The sequence below is a fragment of the Diospyros lotus genome, chromosome 6, assembly GCF_014633365.1.
Source record: "Diospyros lotus cultivar Yz01 chromosome 6, ASM1463336v1, whole genome shotgun sequence".
NCBI classification, from domain to species: Eukaryota; Viridiplantae; Streptophyta; class Magnoliopsida; order Ericales; family Ebenaceae; genus Diospyros; species Diospyros lotus.
The window spans coordinates 30,439,303-30,461,236 of NC_068343.1; the positions used below are offsets into that span (position 1 = coordinate 30,439,303).

Here is a 21,934-nt window from a genome sequence, read left to right on the forward strand (position 1 = left end):
AATATTTGTGAGTTTTAACAAGCGGAGCTTTATAGAGCTCAAGTTCGGTTTATTTACAAATTAAGTTTCAAAATTAAACTCAAGTTTAGCTCGTTTACCTTAACGAACCAATTCAATTTTTTGTCAAATCGAATACCGAACCGGAACGGCTTGGCTCGACTCAATTGCCGCCACCCCTTTCCCTCCTTGAAAATGATGCAACTCGTCTCTTGTAGAAGTAGCAGATCAGCAGCTCCAACAAAAGGGTTGCATTGCTTAAGTTTTTGAAGTCGCGTCTTGTCAAAGCTAAAGTAAGAATGAAGGTTTAGTATGACAAGCACAAGAAGCATGTTCATTTTGAAGTGGGGAGGTGTGAGTCCTCGACGTTGTGGACCTTACAAGGTGCTTAAAAGTGATGGGAGAGATCCGCTTACAGAGTGGAATTGTTTAAGACATTTCCAAAATCCGTCCAATGTTTTCACGGGTCTCTCTGCTTAAGCCTTATATCAGTCCTCATCCTCCTTCAGTTACTCGTGAGAACCAACCTCTTTTGCCACCACAGAGGAAAGAGCATTTGCAGTTCATCCAGCTTCCAACAGTTAAATTACACCCAAGGTCACAAAATTTTGACATTCTTTTCAATTTGGTCACTAAACTTTAATTTCTTGTAAAGTGATAACAAAACTTTAAAATATTTTGTAATATAATCACTAAAATAATTTTTGAACAATTTCTTGCCAAAATTGCTGACATAGCAATGGCCACATCATTACTACGTCAGTGCCACATCTTCGCCACGTCAACAATTTTGACTAAAAATCATAAAAAATCACTTTAGTGACCACCAAAACATTTTAAAGCTTTGTTATCACTTTGTAAGGAATTGAAGTTTAGTGACTAAATTGAAAAAAATGCCAAAATTTTGTGACCTTTGATGTGATTTTCCCTCCCATCAACCCTGTTCCTTGGGGACAAGGGTGGTGCCAAATATAATGTGCTTGCAGTGGGTTTCAACTTGCAACTAATCAAATATAGAGCTTACATGTATTTATTAGAACTTTACAAGGCCATTCACAGCTTAAAACATAAGATAAAGAGGATCCTGCATTTTTCTTATATTCCCTTACGTTAAAACTAAGAACATGAAATCCCATAATTCCTCTGCTCTCATCTCAACTTTAATTTTTACCAAAAGTTCATATCACACGCCAGATGTTCCAACACTGACTCACAAATCTGAATGCAAAGGATATGCATCCAAGGGAGAGCTCTTCTTCTGGTTTGATTTTGCTAGGCCATAGGATCTTGATAGAATGAGCCGTGCTACATTCTCAGCTGCAACAGCACTGGTCTCCATGGTACTTGCTGCATTTTCAAAAGCATTCACATAGTACAAATGCTGGTCATCCAATGCAAATGGAGCAAACCGTTCAGGAGCCTTGTAATGAGGGTAAGCTGCCCAATTTATCCTCACTGTCTCTGTCCGCACACTGCAAGGTCAAGCAGTAAAATAAGTTAATAATCAAATTTGATTAAGGCCATGCTTTATCTTTGGGTTTATACTTTCAAATTGACAAGAAGACAGAAATTAGGTTGATCATCTGATTGCCCAATCAGAATTAATGAAATATCTCTAAAAGCTACAACATGGTTTTGATAGCTTAGTTACATTAACCTCCCACACTACACCAAATTCCCCCTCATATGAAAAATTATGCTAATGACCCTTACTTTCTAAAACTTGGAATAGATTCTCCCTTGGCAATAATTGGCCATTAAACAAGATAACAAAGAGTTGCAGACGTCAACTACAATTTGTAAATCACCAAATTATTCTTGTTTTTATATACATGACTATAGGAACCCCTAAAATAGATCAGAGAATAACCAAAAAGTTGCACATTTGGGCGGAATCTAACAAGCGCTGTACTTACCTCCACCCTACCACCAAAGATTACCTAACACCATCCATTGCTACAACCATTCCACAGCCGGAACCCCCCACCCCAAAGGGCCCAACCTCCACCATTAGCAAACCAAAAGAAATCCACCAATTGCCGCAAAAGCTCAACCTTCCCTTCCCCTTTTATGGCAACCCCCAATAGGTGGCTCTTCAACACCATACTACGGTGCCTGAAGAAATCAAACCTAAAGCTAGATGTGTTGTCAAGTTTCAGCTGGCTGACTCCTAGTGGAGGGAATTCTCACAGTAGTTTCTTTTGGATATCTGTATGCAATATTAGACAAATGAAACAATGAAGTTAGGTCCTTGGGCACTTCGGTGGCGGTGATGGCAGTTTAGGCAGTTTTGGATGGGTGGATAGTTATAGTGGGGATATGGGCAGCTCTGTTGTTGCAGAGATGACTTTGGGTAGGTTGAGGTGGCAGCGGGGGAAATTGAGTGGCTGAGCATAGGTGGGTTTTCAGGTGGTGGTAGCCAGCTGTGGGGAGGAGGGGTAGCTGATTGTGGTCATAATGCTTTTGAGCAGATGTGCTTGTAATCGACAAAAAAAAAAAAAAAAAATTAATTACTAAGATAATAAAAACAATAATAATAGCAAACGGATTGATGGTGGAGATAAATTTATGAAACTCAAATCAACCATATTCATGTAGGATATGGCCGAGAGTGGCGTGACCCAAAGAAAGTGAAAGTAGAGGAGATACACACATACGTTGGGTGTGGAAGCCCCCACAATAATTGGAGCAATTCAGCAGACGCTTGGTGGGCATTGCAGAGAGAAAAGGGCAATAGCAACCTGAGGGATAAGAGAGAGTTGTTGACAAATCCAGCTGTCGAGTAAGCCTTCTATTGCATTTGTGTTGTTCCAATTTTGCTTTCAATTGCTTCTTCACCAAGTAGTTACTAGTCAGAAGAGATAAGCTGAGATGGACCCGAATAGAAATTAACAGAAAACTTTTTACAGCCCCACACCCTTAGTTGCCAAGCATGGTGATGACTGAAATATGGGTATCAATTTTCACCGAGTTCCAACCTCTGATAAATAAGTAATGACCCCATAGCCCTTGTTGCAATGAAAGAAGTCAAGAAACCAAAATAGAAGCAGTTTTCATTTTTGTCTCCTTCCTATTATGCCTCTGTTGAGTGGTTGGATGAATAAAACAAATCCTTGATCTGTACAGTACCTTTGTCAGAAAATCCAGATGTCACAAACTGACCACAAATCCGTGATGATCACCTAAACTGACCACTTTCAAGATCAAACAGAAATCACAAACTCAATAGTTGCATCCTCTGATTGCTTTGTCAGAAAATCCAGCCTCCATATCCAAGAGCTAGCCTTAATGTTTGACTTCTTGACAAGCAATACATTGGTAGCCAAGTTGATTGTCAAAATTGGAAAGAAGATTTGTCAAGATATGTTAGGAAGCAGGAGGATTTGCCGAGATCTGTCAAGTTACAAATCTCAATATCCTACCCCATTCCAATCTATAAATTGGGAAGTATTGAAGGCTTGTAAAAGGAGAAGTGTGGTGTGAAAAAGAGAGTAAGAGATGAGAGAGAGAAAATCTACTCAATAGAGAGTAAGATTAAGTTGAGTGTGTTAACTCTGTTGCAAACTCCATCTGCATATAGTGACTTTGCCTCTTTTCCCATGGACATAAAACATATTGCCAAACCACGTAAATTCCTTGTGTGTGACTTTATAATGTTATTTTCTGTATTGTGTGAGAGTTTTCACTTTTCATACAGCCATGCCATTTCCCAACAACTGGTATCAGAGCACTAGTTGCCTAGTGATCATGATACAGAACAGGTATTCTGTTCTTGTCTAGCAGACTCACCACCAGTAAGAAAGAGGCTGTGAAAGAGTGGTGGTAGCAGACCATTGAAAGGGCACAGAAGAGCTTGCCAGAAGCTCTTTACGGATGATAAAAACAGAACCAGGTCGGTCGCTGGTATCTACCATAGCTGCTACTGGTTCAACGCCACCATTGCATTCAAGAAGACACAGCAAACCACAGGCCAAAGAGAAGACCGCAGCTGGAGATCAGTTTGTCACCCTAGGTTAATAATTTCTCAATTGGACTTGGCACACCTTTAGGAGTGAATCTCGAAGGTTTAGTAACCCAAGGTTAAAGTAAGTGAGGTGCATGGCTGTCAAAGGTGCAACATGCAATGAGGCGCAAATTAGTGCTTTAGGCCTAGGTGAGAGGCGCCTCAGACACATGAGGCACACATTTATTCAACATGCTTACAAAATACTCATACACTATTGCTTTCAATATGTACCTATAAGGAGGTAGATGCAAACTCATAAAATTATAAATGGCAAATGGCCAATCCTATAATAACAACTAATATTATTGTAGAAAAACAACTAGTTTCTTTTGCAATTAGTTTCTTCTAACTGCAAAAGAGATTAAAGGAAAGAAAAAATTATAGCAAAACACTCTACAAAAGACAATTGCAGGAAAACAATTAGTTTCTTGAAATTTATTTTGCAATCAGAAGAAAGAAAAAAAATTACAACAGAAACAATTACAGAAAAACAATTAGTTTCTTTTGCAGTTTCTTTTAAATTGCAAAAGAAATTAGAAGAGAGAAAAAAAAATAGTAGAGCACACATTGAGAGCATTTGTTTCTTAGAAAGAAATTAGAAGAGAAAAATAAAATCAGAGTTGAACACAACAAAAAAACAATTACAAACAAAGAATTAGTTTCTTATAAATTGCAAAAGAAATTAGAAGGAAGAAAGAAAGAAAAATGAAGCAGAACACACATGTGAGTGTAAGAAACGAAGATTAGAAACAGGAAGAAGAAAGCAACAAAGAATGCCTCATCCTTTCTATTGAATGAAATAACAAACATAAGCTAGCTGGTATTCATACTCAGCTATTAACAGAAGCGCTAAGACTTAACAGCAAACACATAACAAAATAACAGAACTTAGAAGCCTATTCACCGCAAAAGAAATATCAGGCTGGTATGAGTCAAATATTGAAGAGAACCAATCACGGTCCGATATAGGGTAGGATCTGAAAACTGCTCCCCCTTATCAGTAAATGAAAACCCAGACATCAAAGGTGTATCACAAGACTTGCAATCTTGCATAGAAGCCTTATTCAAGAGATCTAGAATATATTTTGACTGTGTAAGATACATACCATCAGCAGTTCTCTGTGCTTCAAAGCCTAGGAAATAACTGATCGAACCTAAGGTTTTGAGAGCAAAATGATCATCTAGATCCTGAATACACTTCTTTAGAGAAATAGGATTGGACCCCGTGACTAGTATGTCATCAACATACACTAAAAGAAATAATACTGCTATATCAATGCGTTTAATGAAAAGCGATGCATCAGAAACAGCTTTGGAAAACCCCCAACCGTGCAATGCTAATTTCAATTTAATATACCAAGCTTGCAGACATAGGTAGGAAGGAAAATTAGAATCAACAAAACCAGCTAGTTGAGTCATATAAACATTCTCCATAAGTTCTCCATTCAAAAAGGTATTATTTATATCCACTTGCTAAATATCCCAGCCGAAGTGAACTGCCAAAGAGAACAAAACTCTAATAGTGGGAGCTTTAACAACTGAACTGAATGTCTCTGTGTAATTTATCCCCGGTGTTTGAAGAAACCTTTTGGCAACTAAACGTGCCTTGTGTTTTAGAATAGACCCATCAGCCTTGTATTTGATCCGAAACACTCATGTACAGCCAATTAAATTCATATCTTGAGAGGCAGGTACCAACTCCTGGGTGCTATTGCATTGAAGAGCAGAAAACTCTTCTTGAGAGCTTCATCGACTAAGTTAGGTTCTAGGGCACTTATGAAAGCATGAGAAGATGAATGAAGTTGTTTAGATTTAGAGCTAGTAATCATAGGATGAATAGAGGGTACAGGTACAGATTTAGGTCAAGAAGGAAGCGGACAAGTGGAGGTACAAGGTTGCGGGTTTGAAGGAAAAGGTAATAATGAGGTGACAGAATTATCAAAGGTTGAGGAGGGTAATGAAGTTTGAGTTACATGAGGAGAAGGCATTGAAGGTTGTGCTACTTGAGGACTCTTAGAATGGAAAGAAGGAAGTGAATGAAAGATAGCAGTAGAAGGACACAAAGAAGAAGACTGAACAAGCTTATTTATAGAGGAAGCAAATAAAATTTGATAAGGAAGTTCGGTAGGATACTGAACATATCGAGAAATATAAATCCTACCCGAAGGATGTAAACATTTATATCCTACATGAATTGAACTGTATCCAATGAAGACACACTTAGCTGAGTGCAAGTCAAACTTTTATTGATTGTAAGGTCTTAGGTAGGGAAAACAAGAGAAACCGAAAGGTTGAAGGTGCACATAGTTAGGTTCCTTGTGAAAGAGCAATTCAAATGGAGATTTGAGCTTCAAAGGAACTGAAGGCAACAAATTGATGGTATAAACAGCCACTTGAAAGGCTTCTACCCAAAATTTAAGAGGTATATTTGCATGGAATAGAAGAGTAATTCCCATTTCAGCAACATGTCTATGTTTTCTTTCAGTAACTATGTTGTTGATGTGTGTAAGGACATGTAAATCTAGGTTGTATACCACATGAACGAAGATAAGACAACAAGGCTTTAAATTCCCCACCATTGTCAGTTTGTAGACTTTTAAGTTTGAAGTTATATTGAAACTCAGCTAATTTGTGAAAAGCACTAAATGTGGAGAGAACATCATACTTTAATTTTAGAGGATACAACCAAGAATAATGTGAATAAGCATCAACAAGGATCAGATAGTATCTGAATCCCTCAGTAGAAAGAATAGGTGTTGGACCCCATACATCACCGTATACCAATTCTAATGGATGTGTTACTGTTATTGGACAAGAAAAAAAAGATAACTGATGTAGCTTACCAAGTTTGCAAGAATCACAAAATGCTAAATCAAAGTTTGAACAAGAAACTCAAATTTTATTTAAAACATGTTTCAATACATGAGAAGCAGGGTGCCCCAACTTGGCATGCCACTACTGTACAATATTATTTGAAGTAGTATAGGCGGCATCAACATTGTTAGACAACAGATCAGGAATAACATGACTATGTCGATTACATTTGTGAAAAACAAAAGGATGCATAATAACAACACTTGAAGATTTGGAAAACTTGGATGAAACAGCAAGTGTGGACTCAGCTGGATCAAAAGCTGATGTCAATTGATATAAACCATCCTTAAGTAGTCCTCGAAGTAGCCCTAGCCTTGAATCCTTGTCCTTAATCACACAAGAAGTAGAATTAAAATCAGCAACAACATTATTGTCTTTGGTTAACTGGGAAACACTAAGAAGACTTTTATTCATATGTGGAACATGTAAGACATTAGGCAAATCAAGAACTGAAACAGGTTTAGTATGAGTGTATAGAATGTTGTGACCAATATTAGATATAGACAATTTCTTACCATCACCAACAACTATTTTGTCACTATTGTGATATGGAGAATGAACTGATAGATTGTTGAGGCTGGTAGTAATGTGGTTGGTTGCTCCAGAGTCAACAAACCATGGAACTTCTCCACGAGAAAAAGAAGAAGGCAAGGATTGAGTTTCAAAGGTTTGCCCATAAGGTGACATAGAACCTACCTCAGCCATGTAAGCCTTACTAGACTCATTATGACTAGTTAGAAAGGCTTGATAATCTGTCTGAAACTGATTGGACGATTGAAACTGACTGTTAAATCTGGAGGCATTTTGGTTCTAAGGAGAAATTCTCTGAAAATTTCTATCAAAACGATGATAATACTTGTCAACTAAATGGCCAGGTTTGCCACAAAGTTGACAGTATATGCGTCTACCACCAGATCTGCCACCACGGCCACGACTTCCTCTGTTCACATAACCACCCCCTCGAGGAGCAAAATTACCTCTATTATTAGCAAACCTATCACCAGATCTTGATCCATAGGATACAACATTAACATTAATTGAGCTACTCATATTAGAACTAACAGAAGAAAGAACAGACTGATTTTTGGTAGCTAGGTGTTGCTCATGCATAAGCAATAGATATTGTACTTTCTCAATATTGATTTCATCCATTTGATAAGTAACCAGGCTGACTACAGTTTCATACTCATGATCCAATCCATTTAATATGGCTAATAGTAGATCTTTATCACCTAGGGGTTCTCTAATAGCAGCCAAAGCATGTTCAATTGTCTTAATTTTTAGAATATAGTCGTTAACAGACAGAGAGTCTTTCTTTACCGACCGCAACTGTTGTTTCAACTGGAAGGATTTTACAACAATTTGCTGAGAATACAAGTTCTCAAGCGAAAGCCATACCTCCGATGAAGACTCGCAGTGAATTACTTGCGCAAGTACTTCCTGCTAAACGGTTGAAAACAACCATCCAATTGGCAGTTGATCCGACCTAATCCAATTCATGTACATTGGATTGAGAACTGATCCATCTGATCCTTCTCCAATTGGATTCAACTCGGAATTCAAGTTCGATTCTGGAGTAGGAAGATATTTAGGAGGAGGAGGATGTTTATCGAGAAATTGCGACAAATCATATGCCCTAACGGTGGCAAGAACTTGCACCTTCCAGAACAAATAATTGCTTGTTCCTACCCTGATCGGACTGTAATTAAGAGCTTTGGCAACTGAAGAGAAATCGAGTTGCGAATCTGGAAGAAAGGATGCGAAAGAATGAGGAAAAGAAGAAGCACTACAATTTAGATTGGAAGCCAGAGCTATCGCTCTAATACCATGTAAGAAACGAAGATTAGAAACAGGAAGAGAGAGCAACAAAGAATGCCTCATCCTTTCTATTGAATGAAATAACAAACATAAGCTAACAACTATATATACTCAGCTATTAACATAAGCGTTAAGACTTAACAACAAACACATAACAAAATAATAGAACTTAGCAACAAATTCAAGCTAAATAAGTAACAGAAATACAAATACTATATGTTATCATTTTCTTCAACAGTGAGTAGTTCTCCAGCAAGTGAACATCACTGCCAAAGGATCCCGATGGCGAGTGTGAGATTAGGCAAACCTTCAGTTTACACTGCTAGGTACGCCTCTCACCGATATACAAGAACATGCAACCAAATAGGCAAACCTCCGGTTTACACTGCTAGGTACACCTCTCACCCATATACAAGAATATGCAACCAAATCAACAAGAAATAAAATTTAAGATGACAAATGAACAAAAAATAGGGTTTTAATACACTTACATATACAAGGCATGTGGCTCATGCGCCTCGTGCACGTAGGCAACACCTCAAGCATAGTGCCATGCCTTAATGGTGATGAGGCACATAGAGCTATGCCTCTATGTGCCTCGCATCTTTGACAACTATGGTGAGGTGGGGCCCAAGAAGTTTATAAAACCAAGAAGGTTAGAACGAAAGTATTGAAAGAAGATTCTGTTATTTTGAATAATTAATTATACAAGGGCAATTAATTGTAAAATGTGAGCCTTTATGTTAATTACATTATCTTATACATTTATGGAGATAGTGGGAGAAGGGACCCACATCTCATTACCTTGAGCAAACATTAATATAAATATGTGTATGAATCTTGATAAAAGACCAAGAGAAAGAACATGAGGATTATTTTATAGGGTAAAAGTCACAAACCAATCCTCAGGTTTATTGAAATTGCACAAAACATCCCCGCGTTTATAAAATTGGCACAAACCTCCCTTCAATTTCATAGTTGCAAATCACTCTCCCCCTTACCTTAACTAACCACCGTTAATTTTCTCTAAATTCCCAAAATACCCCTTCTTTCTACACTATTATTACAAAAAAAAAAATAAAAGAAATAAAAAAAATTACAAGTAGCAATCGGTGCCAGCCACCACCATTGCTAAGACTGGGTTTCTCCTCTAAAGGAGAAAGTCACAAATTGGAGAAACCCATACCTAGATTTTAAACCTTCGAAGGAGAATTCCCAATCTGAACTTTCAAACCCATATCTAGGTTTCTCCTTCGAAGATTCGAAACCCAAATTCCCCTTGGGTTTCTTTTTCGAGGGGGAATCTGGGTTCAAACCTTCAATGGAGAAACCCAATCGGTTTCTCCAATCTAAAATCCATTATCACCATCAACAACTACATTGAAAGCCATTAGAATCCTATCTAACTACTTAGGAACTAGCTCATCTTCTTGTTAAAACTCTCACCGAAGTAGGACAACCCTTACTCCTTTACTGAAGTCAAAACTACCTTCGCCAACTTACTCGTAGCCCTCATCAATCATCATTGGGGTAGTTTGCTCATAAATAAGCCCTTTGCAGACAACCTTAAGTTTGAAGTCTACCCAAAGCCTCGATCAAATTTCCTTGCAAGTTTGAGCATCCCTCAAGTTCCCATACCGAGTAAAGGACCAAACCAAAGTTGTTAAAGCTTTCAAATTAGCATTGGAAGCCCTTGGAAGTCCCTCCCAAAGTAGTCAAAATTGAACACCAGCACAAACAACCTATCAAAGGCCATCGACCAACTTATGGTTTGTCCATGCCCTTTTGCTGCCACTAGAAACTCTTCTTAGTGTTGACAACCCAAGTCACACCTTTGGCTTAGTTCAAGGACCTCCGCTGCAAACCCTTATTGATGCTCTAGAACTGAAGCTTTTGGACAGAAGACGTGACTTCTATTATTTGAATCTGAAAAATATATATGAGTTATAGCAAACGCTCTTATGGAGTCGGTTAAGAAATAAAACTATTACATAGGGACAAAACTATACATTTAAATATACAAAATTGTATAACCCAAGCTCATAACCCACTACTTTACAGCCAATTTTATTATAACCAAAACCTATAACCCAAGCCTACAAACATCAAATTCATATCTGCCAAGAAAATAGGTTTTTTTCTTTCCATTTCAAAAGCAACATTAATTCAATTTGTGCTTAGTTTTTCATTGATTTATTTGTCCCCTTAGCCATGGAACCCAACATGTTAAACCCATCTTCCTTAACAATGGCCAGGATATATACAAATCTTCAAGCCATACAAGATAAATTAGGCTAAATGAATCAAACAAAATAAAGATAATTATTCAACTATAATCCACACCTCCTCTAAGTTTAAGTGATGTCCTCTTCGCCTAATATGCCACCCTCAATTTTTGAAGCATAATGTTCTAGTTGTGGGTTTACTACTCACTTGACAAAAGAGTGTGCATTGTGCCTCTTCATATATGGAAACAAAGAAGAGAAAAACAGGAAGAAAAAAAAAAAAAAAACACTGAGAAGTACAAGCTTAAAACCCCAATAGTGATCAACTAGGTAATTTCAAGAAACATTGGGACCACAAAAAGGAATCTCAAATTCTTAACTAATACAAGCCTAAACAAAAGGTAATAGAAGAAATTGTTATGACAATTGAGGAAATTAATAAGGAACCTTGAAAGAAGTTTGTCCGGCAATTGGAGAATCCAATGATAGTCCCTGAGGAATTCCCAAGAACTCCCTTCCTCTTTACCCACTTTTCAAGTTCCCATTACTATTAATTCACAAGTGATCGTTCCTCTCACTTAACCTCTTGTTGACTCATTCATTGAACTTGTCCAAAGTTTAAAATCCCATTAGAGTTACCTTTCTTTTACTCACACAAATATAAATTTGACATTACTTTATGTAAACAAAATATTCTTGACAAGGATGGATAATTCAATGTTCTCCTATTCATTGAGTGAATCCTCCATATTGAGCAAGTGCGTGCACACACACACACACTCGAGGAGTTTTCTCCCACCAAGGAAAATTTATGGAGGACAAAGAAGCAAATATTTTGGAAAATATTATTTTAGGTGGAAATATAGGAACTGACATTAGTTTCTTTTGTTTAACTTTAGTTAATCCTTTAGCTATTAGGCTTCATTAGAATTTTAATTAGATCGGGATTATGTATATTAGAATCCAAGTTAGAGTAGGGTCATGTCTATTAGGTACCCATACATGGTTCTTTATGATGTAATTGAAAGCAGACTTGGATTATTGATTTTGATATTGAGATATTGAGTTTTAGTTTATTCTTGTATTCTTCCTCTTGGTTCTGTATCAAAGGGGTTGGTTGGTGCATAGGGTGAGATCAGTAATGCAAGCTGGTGGTTATACAATGGGGTAATTTCCATCTATCGTTGTCATGGGGAGCAAAGGCAAAAGCAGTTGATTTCAATAACATTTCTGTAAATGGAAAGTGAATGTTCCTTCATGAGAGAGGGGGGGGACCCAGTAGGGGCTTGGGTGGCTGGATAATTCATCCATGGTCTTGACGTGCACTTTGTAAGTTACACATGCTGGAAAAATTGTAGAAGGGATGGAAGAGGAGGATCAGAGACAGGATGGCAGGAGAAAAGAGGGTGGTTTGGCCATGGATTTGGTTTTCTTGAGTTTTTCCATGGAGGTAACCAAATTGAGAAGTTTGTTGTCATGGCAATAAAGCAGTCATGGGAACGAAACAGCTGCATAATGATGAGAAGCAATGATAGGGTTGACCAAAAGTGAAGGTGGTGCACAAGGTGTTCACAGGGAAAGTTTTTGGTTACATATTTTGAGGTGAGTTAGTTTAACTAGCTACCCAATTTTGTTCATTGAGTTGATTAGTTAATGGTTTGGTTTAGAAACTAATTGAGTATTTCTAAAAATAAAATGGAACTAAATTAATATCAATATTTTTATTAGAGGTTCTTTATTTTTGGATTTTCATGGCAATACCTGAGCTGACATAAAATTACTAATATTACAAATAAATTTGTTCAAGTCTTTTAAGGATATTTTGTAATATGATTATCTATCTTGTGGTCAATATAGCTACATCAATAAGAAAAATTTTGGTCCTGCTATTGTTTTTATGCTGATGCCAACATAAAATTACCTGATAGCTGGTCAATACCAAGGGGGGATCTGACACCAAAAATTCGAAGAATGGGCCTCATATTCAGAAATGGTCCTCATAATTTACCCCAATATGAATATATTTGACTTGGCAAAGCAGTAAGGTTGCTCCATTGTGACCTCGAGGTTACAAGTTCAATTCAGGAAACAACCTCTTTGCTACAAGAGGGGTAAGGCTGCATACAACAGACCTTCCCCAGAGCCTACAAAAAAGGAGCCATGTGCACTGGGTTCACTTTTATAAATACATTTTTCTAATGATGCCATGAAATAAGTCAATTCATTGAAGATCCTTATTACAGTTTATTTCCCAGTTGGGTACCTATCTTTAGTGAAGGCAACTGTCCTAGGTTGTTTGTTATTTTTGTACAACTAGCACTTGGTAAATTGTGTAATCAGTAAAGAAGCACATAATAAAATAAGACTTCTTACCTAAAAATGGAATCCAGGAAGGCATCTGCCAGTGGTGCACGAGAGAAAATCTTGTAGCTCATATCATTACCAGTTTGTTGCTTGAGCAGTGAAATGCTTGAGAATGGAATGTCGGAAGACTCTATGGTGCCCACCAGTTCCGGAATTTCTGATGCTTCACTCAGGCCAAAATATGCCTGTGTAGCACAGGAAACAATTAACATTCAGAATCAGGAAATTGAGTATGGTGGGACAAAACAGTGTGAAGACGGCATGCAAGTTGTGAAGCACCAAAAGATGAATTGTCAAATCATTTAAATGATTGATGATTGGATACTCACTGGATTCAGGAGGCCCCTCACAAAAGTTGTGTGGGTATGCTGTAATTTCCTCTTAGGAATAGAGATTGCAGGCATGAAATGAATATTTAACTCATCTAAAGGTGCAGCGACAACAGTGACTTCACAGTTGTAACTGTTTCCTTTGGTGGAGTTAAGTTCATAATAATTTCCAAGGTAAGAAATTGATTTTATTTCTTCCTGGAGGTGCAATGATACATTCGAACTTTTAATTAATCCAGAAGCCATTTGCCAATTCCCTCCTTCAATTGCCCACAAACCTCCCCCCGATCCAGCCAATGAAACTGCACCAGCAAGACCACTGATGTCAACACTTTGGCCATAATTGATTCTAGTGATCACCTGAAAAAGCACAGATATTTCAGTTGGGATGAAACTTGAAAAAGGCAATATCTCCAACTTTAATTTGGGTTCAAAGTTGACGCATCAAATCTTCAACCAATTCTAACTGGCCTTTATACAATGTTTGCATAAATGTGAAAATCTCTTCCAATAACAAGATAACTAACCAAATATATAATCTTATATATATATGCTTGGTAATAAAAAGTAAATGCCTCATAACCAGTGTATATCCTATTTATGTTCTAGTCATGTATTTGTGGCCAGAAAATGCCATAAAACTACATCCAGTTCAACTCAAACTACATTCTTCCAACTCACAACTACCATGGTTAACAAGAATCTTTTTTCTTGACTCCACTTAATCAAGAGCCATAATTAAACTAAAACAAAATATATCATATCGTTCATTATTGTCTCCACCAAAGATAATTTGGGCCGCCGTACACACCTAACATTACCTTCAGTGAAGACAATGTCACTTTTTCTAAATTGGAGCATTTACTGAATGCAATGTCTACTCTTTCAAGTATCTCTCCCCATATGGAGCTAGTGAATATTCATTGCCAGCTTTTGGAGCCTTCAAAAAATGAAAATTATATCCACATGGCAAGTAGTCTCCAAATAAAGAAGCCACTTGGTATCATCCTTTTAAATTTCTTCCACTCAAAAAAATAAAATTAGAAGAAAGAAATAAATAAATAAAAATAACAAGAAAAACATAAAACTAGGTGACCAGTCACACTGAAAAGTGGGTATTTCCATTCACAGGTTTTAACTACAACATAAATTCACAATTCTAGTAAAGGCATACATATCTACTGCTATAGTAAAAGCCAGAGTTCACTACTGTTCTTCTCTTATCAACCAGTTTTGTTCTCCTATTCTACCCTCATTATTCTTAATATCTTCAATCTCCAATTTCTGGCATCCCAATTTCAATTGCCTCAACGGTGGTTTCCACTCATCTCCTTATCACCGCGATGTACCAGGGTTCTAATTTTGGTTATCCACAGTAAAGGTAATGGGATTTCTTTCTTGAAAAAATTGTCAGCAAGATGCAATGATTCTCAACCACAACCACCAACAAGATTATTTTCTTATGCTACATACTCACAAGAATGCAGCAAATTCTGGCCACTGTATCAAATCATCCAATATAAGTTCAACCAAAACCATGAACAAAGCGCATTTCAACTGCCCACTCCGAAGACTAATAGCATGGCTTCTGAGAGCTAACCCCCTTGTGGTGTTTGGGTGTCCATCCTTACATGAAATGTATTATGTATCATAACCTCAAAATAGTAAAGAAATCTAAAAGAGACAACTGCAAGAAACAGATGGTGGAACGAATATACTCTCTCCAATCTTTCATTTACATGGATTTTACAATATATAGAGAGATTAGGATCAAGATCTCTAGCAATACGAGGAAAATACATCTCTTAAACTAAGAATGTACAATTTAGGAAACTATCAATTACTCCTATGCTACAGAAATCAGAAAGATCTTACTCAATCAAGATCCATAATATCAGGAATTTGAATGATTTCCAACCAGATCAGATTTCTCAGATCCCAACAGGTATCATCCAAATTTTCTGCAGATAACTGATATTTATGCATTCACATTTGATATTTTGACACAAAAATTACGGCTTTGCCAGTTCCATTTTTTGTTTATTTATTGCGCTCATAAGTTAATGATTGATTATTGTCCATATAACAACAATCACAAACCTAAATCCCAGTGTAGTCAAAGGCAAACACCTTGCTCTCCAGGAAAGCAGCTTGTCTACCTCTAGTTGAGGCCAAAGTTTTCAAAATCACTAAGGGCAGAAGACCTATGGAAATTAAGTGCAAAATGCAAGCACATGCATAAGTGAAGTGAAGCACAACAATAAAACAAGTCTGTAGTTTTTGACTTCATGATTAAATATGTTATTCCTGAAAGTGGACATATAACAAATTCAATTTCAACAAATATAAATTACGTAAGAAAAGCTGTAATTGTATTTCTCCTCTCCACATCGTAGGGTAAATCACCCTATATATACATGTAGAAACTTACAAAGTAGGAAAGATTACAAGAAGGAAACTAAACCTAATCAAATCCATACAAAAGGCAACTAATAAACATGGGAAGATTCTAACAACCAATCCCACAGTCAGAGGAGATTGATTGGGATGTCTGCTAATCAAATCAAATCAAATGATTTCTCCAACACTTCCCCTCAAGTTGGCGAGTATATGTTGACCATTCCTAGCTTGCATGTAATCTCCTAAAATCTTGCTAATGGAGGGCCTTTAGTTAAGACGTCTGCTAATTGATTTTCTATTGGCATATAAGGAGTAATAATTAAGCCACTATCCAATTTTTCCTTGATGAAATCCCCATTGACCTCTATATGTTTGGTACGATCATGTTGGACTGGATTGTGAATAATACTGATAATAGACTTGTTATCACAGTACAATTTCATCATTCCTTCTGGTTTAATCTTGAGGTCATTTAAAATAATCCTTAGCCATAGGAGTTCGCATACTCCATGAGCCATAGCTCTAATGTAACGACCCGCTGGCGTGCTTAGGTTACTCTGTCGATGTCTTATCGTGTTTCAGTTGTCGAGCGACTATTTGATGTTTTGAATAAAATGACTATGCTTCTAGGGTTCAAGGACTACATTACCATTAAGTGTTAAAGGTTGATAAAAATATTATTATAATACTATTCAGTGTAACACGTATTATATTAAAAAGAGAAAAAAATAATAAATAAAGCAAGGAAAGTGGAAGGCAATCTAGAAGTGGAGTGGCCGTGCATAGCTTGCTTGCATATATACATGTAATATATATATATATATTTATATATATAATATTAACATATATTATATTAATAGCATACATTATATTATGTTAATATATAGGAAATGAGAAGGTAGGAGAAGCTGGTGGAATTTCCAGCACATGGACGTTCCCCCCGGGGGGGGGGGGGGGGGGGGAGGGATTTCTTCTCCATTCTTCTTCTCTCTTCCAAGCATGTGCTGCCCACTCAATATATGAATAATATATGAAGAAATCCGATAGATTAATCAAAACTATCATTCTCAACTTTTCCATTATCAGTTTAGAATTAAATATACAAGACTCCTAGTTTGATACAAACTTATCAAACTTATCTCTTAACCTTTAGCAACTAGATAAACTCCTAAACTTTAGCACAAGATAACAAGATAAATTAATTCTAACTAATCTACCAATACATAAGATTAGGATGAGGATAACTCGGGACAGCTATCCTCCTCTTATTCCTCTCATCTCATCCACGGATCATCTTCTCAATCCTTTAGGATTGGTTGTTGCATCTTTATCTTTCAACACCCTCCCTCAAGCTGAGGAATATATATCAAATTTTCTCAGCTTCCTTCTTATATATTCAAAACTTTGTTTTCCCATTGCTTTGGTCAAAATGTCTGCATGTTGTTCTTTTGTTGGAACATAAGTTAGCTTAATATTGCCATCCTCAAGCTCCTGTTTGACAAAATGGCGATCAATTCGGACATGCTTCTATAACAAAATGAAACTGAATGAAAAACAAGAGATCTGAAAGAAAGCACCTCGTCCAATACTTGATTAAAGAAATAATTCTCCACACCTAACAACCGAAAGGCTAACACATATATATAGCCTTGACAGCAAAGCTCAACACACGCTGCTAACTAATAATCTGCTACAAACAGAACTACAGACAAATAATACAACTATCCAAATACAACACAGCATAACACACAATGCAAGGAATATAAAGAATAAAACTACAGTCGAGATGTCTCATTCTCTTCAACACTCCCCTTCAATTGAGACCTCCCTTTAGCTGCCTCATTCTCTTCAACATGCCCCTTCAATTGAGACCTCCCTTGAGCACGCTTGTGTGGTGATGCTGGAACAGGCAAGCAGCAATACATAGGTGTCACTTGAAGATCAAGCTTATGACATAAGAACTGAAATATACTCTTGAATCAACCATGTATCGTTGTTACCAAGTCGTGATGGCTCTGATACCATGTATCGCTGTTATCATGGATTTGATAGCAGTTTTCAACGTCCGTCTTTCGGTAGAGGTGGAAATGAATCAACTTCTCAGGCTTTTGTAGCATCTCATGAGGGTACTGGAGCTTTCTTGACAGATTTAGGGTTTGCTCAAGAGACTCATCATGGTTTTCCTTCTCCGTTGAATGAACAATATCCATCTTCTTCTTCGTCATCTTATCAACTTGGTGATATTTCTTGGTGTGTAGACTCTGGTGCTACAAACCATATCACTTCTAGTCTTCAAAATCTCTCTCTTCATTCTCCCTATGGTGGCAATGACAAAGTAGCAGTAGGAAATGGTAAGGCTCTTCCTATTGCTAACATTGGCACTGGTACTATCCTTACTCAAACTAATCCTCCTTCTGTTCTTTCCTTATCTCAAGTTCTTCATGTTCCTTGCATGAAAAAGAATCTCATGAGTGTTTCACAGCTTACCAATGATCATAATGTCATTGCTGAATTTCATTCTAATTTTTGTTTGATCAAGGACAAAGTCTCAGGCAAGGTGCTGCTTCAAGGAGTTCTTAAGAATGACCTCTATCAGCTGGATCCAGCATTTGTTCATGCTGCATCTTCAGCTGGTCCTAGCTCTCCTATTGCTGTATTTCATTCAAATTCGTCAAAATCTTCTATGACGAATGTCTGCTGTTTAGCAAGCTGTAATAATAGTCAAAGAACTTGTAATAAATCCAGCATGTCTTGTACTGATAGACTTTGTAAACAGTGGCATGCTAGGTTGGGACCTCCCTCTTTTTCTGTATTGAAACAAGTTCTAAATAAAATCAGTGTTCCTTGTTCATCTACTGATTTATCCTTTTGTGACTCATGTAAATTGGGTAAACTGCATCAGTTACCCTTTACAAATTGTTCAGTTACAGCAAGTCATCCCTTAGAATTGATATATTCAGATCTGTGGGATCTTGCTCCTATGTTATCCATTGAGGGTTACAGGTATTATATTATCTTTGTTGATGCCTATACTCGATATACTTGGCTGTATCCAATGAAATTAAAGTCCAAAGCCTTGTCTATTTTCAAAACTTTTCATAAGTTTGCTGAGTAGCAATATCCGTTTAAACTCAAAGCTCTTCAAACAGATAATAGTGGGGAATTCAAAGCCTTCTTACCCTATCTTCATAGTTGTGGCATTCAATCTCGTTTTTCTTGTCCTTATACTCACCAACAAAATGGTGTGGCTGAAAGAAAACATAGACACATTGTTGAAATAGGACTTACTCTTTTAGCACATGCCAACATGCCTTTGAAATATTGGGTAGAAGCTTTTCAAACTGCTGTTTACACTATCAATTTGCTGCCAGCTTCACCACTTCATTTTCTTACTCCCTTTGAGAAACTATATTGTAAACCACCAAAATATATGCACTTGCAACCATTTGGTTGTGCTTGCTTTCCTTATCTTAGACCTTATACCAAGAACAAGTTTAATTTTCATTCCTCAAAGTGTGTGTTTCTTGGTTACAGTCAGATTCAAGCTGGATATAAATGTTTACATCCTTCAGGTAGAGTTTATATCACTAGGCATGTTATGTTTAATCCTGAGGAGTTCCCATTCTCTTGCTTATTTTCTACTCAATCTTCTACTCCTCAGTCTGTTTCTGTTCCCAGTTTATCTACTAATGTTTTGCATTCTTGTCCGTCTTTTCATTCTGGTCATTTATCTCCAGCAGCACCAGCACCTGGTATACATGATACATCTGCTCCTTTAATTTCTAGTCCTATTTCTACTGCTGATCCTATTATTCATGACCTATCAGTTCCTGACCTATCAGAATCTTCTTCTTCCTCTTCTCATGTTCCTATTGCTCCTCCACCGAGACAGTCTTCAACTCTTCCCACTCATCCTATGATTACTCGTGCAAAAGCTCGCCAACTTTCTCTTTCTTTTCCTTATGCCTTGGTGAGTTCTCTAGAACCTAACTCTGTTCAAGAAACACTTCTAGACCCTAACTGGACTAAAGCCATGGAGGAGGAATATTCAGCTTTAATTCGAAATAACACTTGGGAACTTGTTCCGTTTTCTTCATAAATGAATTTGATAGGCTGCAAGTGGGTTTTCCGTGCAAAATATAATCCTAATGGTTCTCTCCTAAAGCATAAAGCTCGTCTTGTTGCTAAGGGATTTCTCCAAACACCCGGCATTGATTTTGCTGAAACTTTCAGCCCTGTTATTAAGGCTCCAACCATTAGAGTATTGTTTTCTTTGGCTCTGATACCATGTAACAGAATGAAACTGAATGAAAAACAAGAGATCCGAAAGAAAGCACCTCGTCCAATACTTGATTAAAGAAATAATTCTCCACACCTAACAACCGAAAGGCTAACACATATATATAGCCTTGACAGCAAAGCTCAACACACGTTGCTAACTAATAATCTGCTACAAACAGAACTACAGACAAATAATACAACTATCCAAATACAACACAGCATAACACACAATACAAGGAATATAAAGAATAAAACTACAATTGAGATGCCTCATTCTCTTCAACAGCTTCATCCGATCATGCTGCACCAGATTGTTGACAATGTTGATAGCTGATTTGCTATCACTATACAGATACTTAGGAGATAATATTGGTATAGACAAATCATTCAACAGTCTTTCCACCCATACCATTTCACAAATTGCTTGAACGATTAAGCGATACTCTGCTTCAGCACAACTGCGAGCTACCACTTGTTGTTTCTTGCTCCGCCAAGTTACCAAGTTATCCCATAATTTTGTACAATAGCCTGATGTAGATTTGCTATCTTCCACAGCACCTGCCCAATCAGAATTTGCATAGCCTATTATACCTCTGTCTCGACTTTTTGTAAATAAAAGACCCTTACCCGGTGTTCCCTTATGATATTTAAGAATGTGATAAGCTGCTTCCAAGTGTCTTCCAGTCGGTGAATGCATGAATTGGCTAACAATACTCACAGCATAGGTAATATCCGGTCTTGTGTGAGACAAATAAATGAGTTTGCCTACCAATCGTTGGTACATGCCTTTGTCCACTAGATGCTCTTCTTTTCCTTCTTTGTTCTTCCAGTTGGTTTACACCCTAATTTGCCGGTCTCTTTTAGCAAGTCAAGAGTGTATTTTCTTTGGGATACAAAAATGCCATTCTTACTTCTTACAACTTCCAAACCAAGAAAATATCGCAGTTCCCCCAGCTCTTTTACTTCAAAGGCCTGCCTTAACTGCTCTTTTAGCTTCTCAATTTCTTGGTTATTATCTCCCGTGATAATGATATCATCCACATAGACTATTAGAATTGTTCTCCTACCATCCTCCTTGATCTTTGTAAAGAGTGCATGATCTACTTGTCCTTACTTATATCCCACCTTGTATAGAGTATCATTAAATCTTTTAAACTACGCTCTAGGTGATTGCTTTAAGCCATAATGAACCAACTTTGGGATTTCTATAGTGTCTAGTGGGGTCAGAAAGGCTTGATATTGTGAGGATAGTCTATGGTCGGATACAAACTAGGATATGGGGTAGATAGGATGTTTTGAGCATTCTCAGGTGCCTTTTCTTAATGCAATGGGTAGGTCAAGGTCATGGGACTTAGGTTCTTCCACAGAGATTAGAGAAGGGATAATGATATTACCTTCATTCAGGTAAGAGTCTTGAACTTGTATTGGTCTAAGATTAGCTCCCTTCCTTCTTCAGTAGATGAAGGTTTCATGTGGATCCAAGGCTGGCTGTTGCAATTTGACCGTGTGTTCATCACAAACAGTACTAACTAAATTGGGGTAGATTGAGGAGATAAGGTGGAGGGTTGCAAGATTGGAAAAGACCCTGGTGAAGGGAGTGAAGAAGGTAGAGAGAATGAGGAAAGGTTTAGATAGGTGTC

The 21,934-nt window shown here is 37.3% G+C and overlaps 1 protein-coding gene across 2 annotated transcripts in view; it reads right to left on the reverse strand.

Moving 5' to 3' along the window:
- Nucleotides 1-977: 977 nt before the first annotated feature.
- LOC127804315 (farnesylcysteine lyase) overlaps nt 978-21,934 on the reverse strand; it is a 32,648-nt gene continuing 11,691 nt past the window's right edge. The window contains exons 3-5 of one of the 2 annotated variants that reach the window (XM_052341170.1): nt 13,614-13,973; nt 13,294-13,469; nt 978-1,469 (exon numbers count right to left, since the gene is read on the reverse strand). In XM_052341170.1, the coding sequence (XP_052197130.1) occupies nt 1,208-1,469; nt 13,294-13,469; nt 13,614-13,973 (798 nt within the window). In that variant the 3' untranslated portion in view covers nt 978-1,207. Of the gene's footprint in view, nt 1,470-6,881; nt 7,205-13,293; nt 13,470-13,613; nt 13,974-21,934 lie in introns of those variants that run through there. The other variant, XM_052341171.1, reaches the window with a different exon arrangement.